The sequence below is a fragment of the Dermochelys coriacea genome, chromosome 6, assembly GCF_009764565.3.
Source record: "Dermochelys coriacea isolate rDerCor1 chromosome 6, rDerCor1.pri.v4, whole genome shotgun sequence".
Taxonomy (NCBI): Eukaryota; Metazoa; Chordata; order Testudines; family Dermochelyidae; genus Dermochelys; species Dermochelys coriacea.
The window spans coordinates 57,729,765-57,742,414 of NC_050073.1; the positions used below are offsets into that span (position 1 = coordinate 57,729,765).

At 40.5% G+C, this 12,650-nt stretch overlaps 1 protein-coding gene across 23 annotated transcripts in view; it reads left to right on the forward strand.

Moving 5' to 3' along the window:
• Positions 1-12,650, forward strand: part of GPHN (gephyrin) — a 544,780-nt gene that overhangs the window by 323,783 nt on the left and 208,347 nt on the right. For all 23 annotated transcript variants that reach the window (XM_038404446.2, XM_038404449.2, XM_043517392.1 and 20 more), the window contains one exon: positions 3,129-3,223. In XM_038404446.2, coding sequence (XP_038260374.1) covers positions 3,129-3,223 — 95 coding nt within the window. The remainder of the gene's footprint in view (positions 1-3,128; positions 3,224-12,650) is intronic.

The window sequence follows — 12,650 nt, forward strand, 5'->3', positions numbered from 1 at the left end:
ATTTTTCTTATGAAGTTAAAGAATGTGCTTGAATTTCACTGAAGGACTCCCTGGATTGCAAGGTCGTTGTTTGTGGCGCTCTTTTATATCTTGCACTATCTTTGAAGCCTCTTTCAAACATTAACTAATGACATCTTCAAAGTGTCACTCTGCTCAAGGGCAAAGAAAAGGAATCTCAATATATAAATTATGTTTAAAACTAATTTTTAATAACTTAGAAAATATCTATTACTTGAAGGTGAAAGGCATATGTGTGTATAATACATACAGGTGTATAAAGAAAAGGAGTACTTGTGGTACCTTAGAGACTAAAATTTATTTGAGCATAAGCTTTCGTGAGCTACAGCTCACTTCATCGGATGCATGTGATTTTATATACACACACATACACAATTCAGTAGCGTGCCTTCTTTCTTCATTCTTAGTAAGGTGCACATTCAGTAACTTGTCCCAATACTGTGATGTATATTTCTTCTATACTGAAAAACACACCAAATCTTTTAGATTTTCAGTGGGTGATTGATAATTTTATATCAAACCAGGTATATTTTTTGGCAGAACACCTTATTCAACATAGAGATCTGAGCTTTGTTTCTATTGTTTCCAAGTCATGTCTTCCCATTTCCTTTTTGCAGCAATGAAAACATGAAGCTGCGTTTTTATGCCTTTTCTGTTTCTGAAGGGAAGATGGCAGATATTGTACAACACACACTATATGCATGAACTAAAGGGAAATGTAGTTTCTATTACTGCATTCAAATTCTTTGGTTTAGCATAAGCCTAAGCTTCTAGTTTCCAGGACTGAATGCACATACTAGTTTGCATCTTGATGAAAGATTTGAGTCTTTTCTTTGTGGTTATGTTATGTCTGTTGGTATTATATTTACCTTTGGAAGACATTGCTAGTGGTAATGCCTTTGCTTAAGCAATATGCAATAGGCATATTCTTTTTTCTAGGGTTTGGCCTGTAACATGCTCTCTTAGGGACTTAAAGAGACATTCAATTCCTGGCTATGCCTCTGACTCACTTAGTGACCTTAGGCAAGTCATTTAACCTGAGGTTCCATTTTCCCATATGTAAAATAGAGGATATACTTACCTCTCCTGGATAATATAAGAGAGAAATAATTAATGTTTGCAACATGCTTTGAGATCCTTTGATGAGAAGTGCAAAATAAGTACAAAGTGTTCTTAATACCAGCAATGTTCCCCCCAATTCCTGTTTTCTTTTTTGACTGGTGAACTCTATATAGAATCTAGTAGCTGTAACTGTAAGAATTTGAATCTTTACTTTTATACTTGCTGAAGGGATTATTGTTGTGGCATTTATTTCACATCCCTTTTACACACCAGCTCAAGGGTTAGATGCAATGCAGCAGACCTTGTGTTTCCCTGTTGCACCCACTTCAGGAGTGATGTAGTGTCTCTGCACCCTTCCAGATGTGGAGACATCAGTATTGCCAAGCCCTACTGTTTCAGTCAGGCCCTCAGAACTCATGAGGTAGGCTTAAAAAGTGTGCAAATTTCAAAATAGTACATCTGAGGGTTTTATTTGCCTTTGGGGTTTTTGAGCCTTTAGGGCTCACATTTTCAAGCTTTCATCTGGAACCATGAGAGCTAGAATTATTTTTTTTGAAAAATCATGTGACTCCAAGAGCAGGGCTTCAAGAATAACACCAAATATCACAAGGGTTGGCACACTGAGACATAGTATCTTCTTGGGGCATATTGCATGCAACAATTGAGCTGACCACCTGCAAAGCCATTTAGGGTCTGCTGCTTCTGCATGAAACATGCTGGGTAAATGTAATTGATTTGTAATATATTACTTTTCCATGGAATCCTTTACATATTATTTTTATTTTAATTCTTTCAGTGTATCAAATTGCAAAATATTATGCAAAGAGTATTTAGTATATTGAAAGTCACCTTCCTAACAAGGAGTTTCTTGCTTCCCTGTCTCTTCTACTGATCACTACACAAAGAAGTTTGGTTGCATTTTTAAAAAATGAGTTTGATCATTTTATGAGAATTAGTAACTTTCACAACTATTTGTGGTAAGAAAAGGGTAATCCAATATCATGGTTCAGAGCATAAACTGGTCTCTGCAAGGGTCAGGAGGTTTTTATCCCCCATGTACAACATTTACACTATTGGTCACGTGCATTACAAGGAATGGGAGAAAGGAGTTTAACTTTCTTTGGAAGTATCAGGTATTGGCCAGTGCTAGATATTAGAGACTAGAATAGATCAATTTAATCCTATATGACAAATCCTGTGTTATGAAGTGGCAGCAGAAGAGTATGCATGTCCCTTAAAAATAATTTCTCACCCATTTCCTTACATGCAAAAAATTGTGAAAATTTGGTGACTGTACCACCATCCTCCTGATGCCTAATGCATATGGACTGCCTGTGAACAAATGCCAATGGCTTGTTTGGAACCACCACTTTGTCGATGTAACTGATAGGGAAGGCTGCAGCTTTCTGCCATCCCCTGGCTGTTATCATTTTCATTTTCACTATTTTTCCTGTCTGTCTGCTACATGGGCTTCATTTAGCAGGTTCTTTTCCCTGCTCCTACTCAGATTGCTTTATACTTCCCCCTCCTATTCCCCTGAAAAAAGCCAACAGGAAAATTCACATGATGATAATAAGGGGGCATTTACAATTAGTCTTCTTACCTAGTTGCCAAATGCTATTTCATTCGTGATAGAGGAAGTTATCATTATTCATGCAGTGGAACTTAATAGTCCCTGCAAACATAAAGGTCCCAGAGCAGAAGGCTTTCAGTATTCTCTCAGTAATTTGTTACACTAAATCTAACAGTGATTTTGTATTTTCTATGTTATGTTTATTTTCTTTACACAAGCAAGAAAATATTCTTTAGGGGATGAATTTCAGAATCTAGTCTTTGTCATGGGCATCTTCTATATCGCAAGAGGGTAAGACCTCAGGAAAGCTGACTGTCTCTGCTCTGAGTTTGTAACACTCACAGCTGAAACTTTCATGCTGATCACATTTAAGGAAAAAGGGGAATGTTCTTATACAAACTTTAGTTAGTTTCACACTTCTTTTCATTTCTTTTTGTTGTTTTCACTCAGTCTGCTGTTTAATCTTTGATTACAGGCCACTAAAGAAGTAATAGAGCGAGAGGCCCCAGGGATGGCCCTGGCAATGCTGATGGGATCACTTAATGTTACTCCTCTGGGCATGCTCTCTAGGTAAGAATGTTACCAACAAAATACAAAGTGAACTATTTCCCTAGAAATATTCAAGGTGGTGGAATGACTGCACAGAAAAGAACTGATGCTTGGCACATATCTTAAGAATAGGGGGTCTGAACCCCAGATAGGTGGCCAAATTCCAACTCTGGTAGTTGCATTCTGCCTCCTTAAATTCCCCTGCAGTTTCTGCTGGATAATGTATCCTCCTGTACATCTGTCCCAAACTGTATAGTGTTAACAGCTGCTTGATTCCAACCCAGTGCAGTTGCATTTCAGTGATGAGTGAAGTAATTCCTGTATATATAGCTTATAAGCACCAAACCACTTCCTTTAGTACGATAAATGTAAGAGTATTATTTTGACGCTCCAGTATGTTCCAGAATAAGTAAAGAACATCTGTATGAAAATACAGAAAGTTAAAAGTGGCACTGTCACATGTGCTTAGTTTTCAGTCATTTAACTATTAAATTTTGGAATTTACTATCTGATGCTTGATGATAATTTTTCTTTCCCTATTGGTGTTTTCCTTCAAACAACAACTTCTCCCACAATCTTATGTTTGCATGTGTACCATAAAAGAAACATGGGTTTTCCCATTTATTCTCTTGAAGTTCTCAGTATCATGATTGATCTTTCTATAATGGCAGAGTCTTAGTAGAATCAGCAAGTTTTTGTTAGGCGTTGTCTACACTGGAACTTCATTGGCAAAACTTTTGTCATTCAGGAGTCATAAAAAAAACACACACAGACCCAAGCGACAAAAGTTTTACCAACGAAAAGCTCCGGTGTGAACAGCACTTTGTCAGCAGGAGTGCTCTCCTGCTGACAAAGCTGCTGCCGCTCGTGGCAGGTGAAAGTTTTTTGTTGGCAGAAGAGCTTTCTCCTGCCGACAAACAGCAGCTACACTGCACGGCTTTTAGCAGTATGGCTGTAGCAGCACAGCCTTGTCGCTAAAAGCTGCATTATGTAGACAAAGCCTTAGTTAACATGTGATTGCTGTTTATATGTCTCTGAAACAGCAAAGCAACAATATTTCAGGGTAACTCAGAAACAATGACTGCAATGGTTTTAATTTTATTTAGTTTGCAATTTCAGTGATGGATAAAACGAGTATTGTAATCATGAATAATAAAGGGATTTTAAAATCTGAGGATAATTCTTACTCAGATGTGTTCAATTGTAAGGAACCAAGTGATCTGAGAGTTTCCATTTAAACCTTTGTCCCTTTGTGGGTATCCGAAAAGGCAACACCATGTTAGCATCATTAGATTCTGTCCACTGCACCCAATGTTTTCATTTCCATATCCGATATGCTGTTATATATTGTTGGGAGAAAGAATTTTCTTTTTTTGGATACACATGGATTTCAGCAGAGGAAGGGGATAATTTAGCTTCTTTGTTGTCAGCTCTGACTATTAAAGTGGGGATTACAGTGGGGCTGACTTTGCTTAGCTGGTCAGCTTTAGTGAGTCACATGGACAACATGGCTAAAAGTAGGGATATAATGTTTATTGTTGATCAGAGAGAATGCATCATGCTGTCTTTTCTCCTGTGTTCATGGAGTGGAAGAGGAGAAAATGTCCCTTAATTTCAGACATTCCCAAGTGTTGTGGGGCAGAAGGGTGGAATGCCCCTTCCGTACTAACGCATCCCTAGGTGTCTCAAATATAATTATTGTACTTCATTGCTTCAAAAAGGATACCAATTCTCTCTTGCTCCTGACAATCCCCCTTCCAACCTCTCCCCCACCCCCCGCCCGCCACCCTCAATTCAAGCACTAAATACAGAAATTAGCAGACATGCAGAAAATTGGCTGGGACATTTATCTTTCAAATCTTTCAAATTATCTTGATAAACAGAGATTTATTGTACAGGCCTTTGAAATTAGACCTTTTCCAAAACATTAATAGAATGTCTATGTAGCTGGTACACTCCTTTACTTTCCCTTCCTCTTACATTTGGCTTGGTTGGTGGTACTGGTTACAGGCACTGATGCCCCAGGTCTGCCAAAAGACACACCAACCCTTTGAGGCAGCAAATGGCTTCTCTTAGCCCCTCTAGTTCCCAGCTATATAAACTCCAGGCCATGTACACTATCAAATCTCAGGAAAACCACAAGTGCTGCAGAAAATTGTATTAGTGACTCAGTAGGTCATTTTCTTATGTGTTAGTGCTGCACAAATGCTCCATCATTATGCTAGGAAGTACTGTGTTGTTGAGGATGCCATCTTTTGAATAAGACATAAAGTCAAGATGCTTACCATTTTTGTAAAAGAATTGCATGGCACTATTTTGTATAATAACAAATGTTTAACATCATGTTCTGGCCAATTCTAAATAATTCTTTCTCATTCCAACTGGGTATGGTATTATTTTTCATGTTCTCTTACAAACTGTAGTGTAATGGTTCCATGTACTGTTAATTGGCTACTGAATTCCACTCTAGACTTGGGTGTGTTTAAGTAGCATGTAAAAAGTGATTCCTACTTGGGATCCTTTGTGATGCTATATAAATGTAAGGTATAATTATTGTGGTGTAGTTTTCTCATGGAAAAGAAGATTAGTAGAGTTTTAAGTCTTTTTTTTTCATGTCTATAAATGAGGAACCTTGTAGATTGCCAAGCAGGAGCTCCATTGGGTAGCTTGCTGTTCCTCTGTGATAGTCTATCACTGTATTTTCCCATTTACAGGCTTGCCCCCAATCTGTTTAATTGTCTATTTAAATAAACTGTTGCCAGGTCTTGTAGTTTTATTGCAAGTCTTGCAATATTTTTTATTTTTCTTGAATCTCCTCCTGAAATCATATGATTATGTCAGAATCTGAGCTTTCATTTTTAAAAATAAAAGTTTCTAGCCTTCCTGGTTGCAGAGAGAAGTTTGGCAATGTGTACTCTAAAGGCTCAAAAACCAGAAGGCAAATAAAAAGAATTATTATTTTTTTAAGTCAGTCTCATGATTTTTTGGGGCCTGACTGAGGATTTTTGAAGTCTTGGGGTTGGCAAAGCTGTAATATGAATACATTTCAGGAATAATGTAGAATAATTTATAAAGCTTCTCTGTACAAAGTATCTTGCTCAGTGAAAGAACATAAACTAAGGCAGAATCTAAAAAAAATGCAGTGGTTCACATTAATATAGAGAAGCTTTGAAATTGTTCACTGAATGTTACAAGCCCCTGGCCTAGTCAATATAAGAATTATACTGTTTGTTAAAAATATTTCTTTGAGTTACTAATGATATATGGGATTATTAAGATGGATAATTTTAAAAATCAAGGTTAATTTTTACAATGTAATGTATTCTCTCTTTGACTCCGCTTGGATTGTGAAACTAGACTGTTTAATTTCACTTTGGGTCTAGTCAGTTTCACACTCTGATTCTCATGCACTAGCATTATTGGGTTTGGATCTCCAGCGCTGTATAGGGAATGTTAAAATCCTAAAATAGTTTTTTTATCAAAATGTTTTACACTGAGATCACATTACTTGCAGTCATATTAGGTTTTGCAAACTGTTTCCCCCCTTAAACTCATCTGCAGTTTTCCTTTAATATTACTACACAGAAAAAAACTATGTTAAAAGAACATAAAGGTTGCAAAATCAAGCACTCAGAAGTTAGGAGCTGCCGGAATTAAGGTTGTGTATGCAACCTTCATTTGGCTCCCCTATGTGTATGCATTATGATGATACAGTCATTAATTACATGATCACAAACTATTTTTTTCCGCTGACCCAGCTTCATTCAGTGCACACAATGTAGGAGGATCACCTAATGAACAACTATTTAATTTTTTGTTTTCTCCTTATTCAGTGTATGGCCCCAGGCTGTACTGCACGCTATTCAAAACCTGCTCTGAATACAAAATTATTCATTTCTTCCTGGGCTTTTTAGGGGTGTTCATTGCTATTGTATCTGAGTTTTTCACAAATAATGAATTTATTTTCACAACACTTGTGAGATAAAGTTTTACTTTACTTCTCATTTTACAGATGGGGAATTGAGGCATATTGAGATGAAGTTCAAAGATGTACACTAATTCTGGGTGCCCAATTTGAGATGCCTCTTGTCAGTTCAAGGGTTAACTGCACTACTGGTCCCCTCTGTGATTTGTTGAAGGGCATCCCAATCATCACCTCTCTGTGGCTCAGAACCCACGTCCCTCTCCCTCCAGGCCAAAGATTTAGTCTTGCAGTCCCTCTGCCATTCATTGTGCTCATCCCATTGTGTTTTAGCAGAACCTCCCATTCTGCTGTCTTCAGGGGTCTATGACAGTCTTTACTGATGACCAGCTTTCAAAAGCACAGTACATTTATTTACAAAAGCCTTACAGAGAAAACATGCAATAAAACAATATACAGTCTGCGCACATGCGAAGCTTACCAGGTGTCACTGTCTTCCACATCGAGACCCTGGTACGTCTCCAGTCCTTCAACTCTTCCAGCAGGGTTTTTCCATCTTAGTAACAGTCTTATGTTAATTTGTGGATCAACAGAGGATCCCTGAGTCAGTTCAGCCTCCACCTTTAAACCAAAATCTCATTCTTTCATTCTTTGAGTGATTACATTCTATTCCACATTAAATGCATGCATACTTTGTGCACTGAAGCCATAGTAATGCCCATTGGGGCAGTGTATTCACTCTGATCTTCCTTGTACCCCCAGCCAAGGTTATAAAGAGGGAGTCCTTCTCACCACCCATGGATGGTAGTCGGAGCCTTACATGTGTTCTTGCTCACAGTTTTTACCTCTATCAAGAATTATTTTTCTAGTTGTGTATAGTTAGTTAGTTGTATATAATTGTTAGTTAGCTAGTAGTACTATTGTTGTCCCATTTAGAATAATTTACTTAAACTTTGTCTTGGTTTCTGTTCTGGACAGTAGCTTGGTACCAGGGCTTCAACATGCTGAAGTCACCTAGTTTTAAGCACTGTTCCATCTTCAGAGTAACAATGCCTGTTATAAGCCCTCATTCCTAGTTCTTAAAGTGTCTGAGAGAAAAGTGCCAGATGTGAGATCCTTCAAAAACAGGATTGAAAAATCTAGAGAGATGAGGCTGTGGGACTTCCTTATGGAGTGTGCTTTGAGACCTGCCTCTGAACTTGGAAGGTTGGTGCAGAGCAATATAGTGAAAAAGAGCTCCTCTTACAGCAAGAAGGTCTCAGACCATTGTCAACCCTTATCAAAGCTTTCTCAGAATTGCTTGGTTGCCAAAGATAGAGCTTGAGCCCTGGATTGAAGTTCCTTGGTACCATCAACTCTGGTACTGTCAACAAAACCACGGAGACTGACGTCATGTGCTGTTCTGGGCTGAAAATCTGCCTCCACCTCGGTACCACCACACATTGAGGTCAGTCACCATTGTCGATACCAACAATGCCAAGAAGCGTGTGTTGCAGCTATAGATCTCTTGTGCTTGTCAGTGTTAGATTCTCCACTCTTCCTGATGTATGATATGGAGGTTTCCACACTGGTCCTACCCGTGAGGCATACATTACACTGGACACAATACGACCTTTGGTACAATTGGCCCGGCAGTATTTACCTTGGCACCATCAATGAAGAGATCACCAGTAATACCTCATTCAAGCACCTGGTACCTATTGTCTGCAAGCCTCCAGTCCCTCCATCAGTAGTGGCTCTCTGTCTCCTGAAGTTTCCCCTGATACCATACCATCATGACTAATGGATTATTACTTCTTATCTTTGTAATCAGAGGTTTAATTTTTGCCTCACCTTCGATGTATAGAAGGTCTCAAATCTCTCACCTTCCTTCTTTGGGGACATCCTCGCAAACTTGCCAGAAAATGGGTACAGAACCGGGTCAAGAGAGAGAACTCAGTGGAGTCAGCATAATTGAAGCCCAATGCCTTATCTGTTCCTGCAGTGCCTTATTGGAATTCCTGGGGCATCCCTCCTGCCTCTAAGTCACTTTCCCCCAACTTTTTGAGATACAGATCACTTAGTAGGGACACAGTTTTACCTCGTACCAATCCAGTGGATACCATGCATCCCCTTCCCCCACCATCCACCGCGCACAAGGCTCACCAGAACAACCCTCCCACACCGCTCGCAGCCGGGGCTGAACGCCCGAGCTCTGCACCACACGGGGCATCAGTTCTGAAGGCAGTGCTGCCCGCCAGCAGCAAATTTATCCACTGCTGCTGGTGGGCAGTGCTGCCTTCAGCTGACCCCTGGGCAGCAGCTGCCACTCTCCACTCTGCCTTGCAGCTGGGCCAAACGTCCAGTTTTGGTGAAAAAGTAGGAATAGCTGGGACAGAGCTGAAAAAGGGGACTTCTCCTGGCCAAAACGGGATGTATGGTCACCCTAAACCCATATAAAATGGCCAACACCCAAACATAGGGACAATAAAAAATTTGATTTAGTTGGGGAAAAGGTATACCCAACATCTGGGTTACAATTTTGTATAGCCAATCACCAAGTTTTATTGGCTAGATACATACACAGTCACAGTCTCCATTACTCAGACTTCTCATCCCAGTCCCAGTCTCCTTGCCCAAGCAGTCACAATTCTCCCCCCCTGATTTTTTTTTTTCCCATTCTCCTTCTCCAGCTAGTCTCAGACATCACGGCTCTCATATGATTTGTCTCTCCCTTCCCTACAGCTTCCAATCAATCCTCAATATTGCTGTTTCTTCTCACCCACTCGCCCACCCTGGCTCCACCACTAGATTCTAGTCCAAGTATCAGGACATCCCCTCCTCAGTGTGTCTCCTTTTTTGCAACGATTTGCTATCCTCTTCATGTAGCTGAAGGTAGCATGTAGCCCACTGCATATCTTTCAAGTTTGCCTCATTGAGGGATATCACTCATTTATCCCCAAAACGATCAAGAATCCATAGAAATTTGGTATGCTTTAGAGTTGCCAACTACCACAGTATTTTTGTGGTCCTGAAATTTTGGAGCACTTTTATTTGCGTTGCATGATCTCACTAGAAGTTATGGGCAGCTCAGGACTTCAGGCTGAGCTGGAATTGATGTCCAGTTCTGGCTTCACCGGCTAGAAGCCACACTTGGCAACCTAAACGTTAAGCTTTGGGCTGCTGTTCCATTTGTCACCAGTAGAGGCCACTGCAGTTTTTGCTGCCTGCTGCTTTAGTCTGCTTTTGAATTTGCAAGGTTGGCAGTGTTGGTCATCTTACTTTTATTGTTGAAATTATTTAGATCCGAATTAAAGAATCATGAAATTGAGGTTGTAGAAAGAGTTATGTGCATGAAAGGAATGAGTCCATAACATTTAAATTTCCTGCGTAATGTGGAGTTTTGTTATACATTGTATCCCACCTAGGCCTTGCCAGGTGAGATGTATTGTTTATTGTTTGGAAGCCCGCTAAAATCTACTGCTATGGCATGCAAAACCAGGCACAGTATTTATTAAATGAAGCTCTTCATATTTGTAGTGTTGTAGGATACCCGGAAAACTTCTTTCCTAACAGTGAGGATAGATACTGCATAGGAAATAAATAAATATTGTAAAGGTCCAGCTTTAACCAAAATGTAGCAGTTGCTGCTGCATCAACTTTCTTTCTTTTTTTCTTTCTTGACACTCAATGAGTATATTGAAACAGAAACTTCTGGCTTCACACACAGCATGAAATTTAAGTAGTAGCAGTAATATGATTGAACTGTTCAATTTGCATATTTTTCACATATGCAAACTTTCCAAACCACATACAAGGGCATGTCCCTTGCAGAGCAGCATAAATCACAGCTTTTTCACCTGCATCAGTTCAAACCCTGCCCCTCCCCCCTGTTCCTCATGGGTCTCTTCACCCTGGAGGTCTGCAGTAGGGGTTCCCTTCTCCCCCTTCCAGGCTGAAGGGGCATCTCCAAGGGCTCTTCTGCCCTTTCTGCCTCTTCCAAGGCTGGGTGCTGCAGGAGAGGAGCAGGGGCACTGTCCTGGCCCAATTGGTTGTAGGAGGGAGTGGGGAGAAGAGGGAACAGAGCCTCTGAGCTGCTTTTAGAGTAGCAGCCGTGTTAGTCTGTATTCGCAAAAAGAAAAGGAGTACTTGTGGCACCTTAGAGACTAACAAACTTATTTGAGCATAAGCTTTCGTGAGCTACAGCTCACTTCATCGGATGCAGGGCTCACTCCTCCTGTGAAAATGGCTTTGGGCTGCTCAGGGGGAGGAAGGGGAGAGGAGGAGGAGTGGCAGGGGAGGAGAGAGAGAGAACACACTCTTCCTGTTCTAATTGGTTGTTCTGCCCTGGAGATGGGCAAGTGGCACAGACAACCAATCAGAGGATTCATATTCTCTAGAGCAGTGGTTCCCAAACTTGTTCCGCTGCTTGTGCAGGGAAAGTCCCTGGCGGGCCGGGACAGTTTTTTCGGCCAATCGCGGCTCCCAGTGGCCATGGTTCGCTGCTCCAGGCCAAAGGGAGCTGCTGGAAGCGGTGCAGGCCATCGGCCGAACCTGCGGACATGGCAGGTAAACAAACCAGCCCAGCCCGCCAGGGGCTTTCCCTGCACAAGCAGCAGCAGCTGTGTGGTGATTAGGCTGCAGGTTGGAAACTGCTGCTCAAGGAGGGCTGGGTTATCTCACTCATTGTAAGACTGGCTCCACCCCCACCCAAAATGCTGTCATTCGTGAAAAAATGCAAGAGTTGACAATGCTAAATTTTACATGCACAATGTAATCTTCTTTTTTCATGCCATGCCATTTCCTGTGACAGACTAGGGAGGGAAAAGGGACAAGGAAGGAAATATTGTCCTCTCTTGTTAAACATGCAGTTCATGTTGTCAAGTGTACAAATTGCCTCTTGAATCTTTGCAAGATATCTAGTAACCTTAAGCTGTTACTCCGTTCCCCTGGAAGAAATTTCTAAACTGAGCAATATTACACCTGAAATATGCTAATACAAGAGGCAGTACAGAGACTGTAAGACAGAACATATTTGAACTGCACAGTTGAAGGCAAGACTTGTGTTCTCTGTGGGTTAAGTTAGCAATGACATGAAAGTCTCATTCTGAGGCTCTGAAAAGCTACTGTGCCCTTTCATGCTGAACATTTTGACACCTGTCACTAGGAAATCTGTAAGCCTGCCAGAAAAATGCAGCCTCTAAGTGCCATTAAGACAGTGAATTATTTGTGTAAGAAGAAAGCCAGGGAAATTCTCTCCCTCATAAATCAGCTATGGTCCTTGGCTCTAAACATTCAGTAACATCCCAGCAAGAAATATATTTTCCCCTCCCTCCTCTCGTTTTCTGTGGCTTACCTTTTCATTTGCCAAAAAATTGTGACACCTTATTTTTCCCAGACTGATGCTTAAACTTGGGTGTGTGAGTTTGGTTTTTGCTCCCTCCCACCACAACCTAGGATTTTCACTAAAAATTTGTTCAGTTCTCTGTATAAAATGGGAGGTACTCTTATGACTCCATGGCAACATCTAATAATTGTATTCTTTTA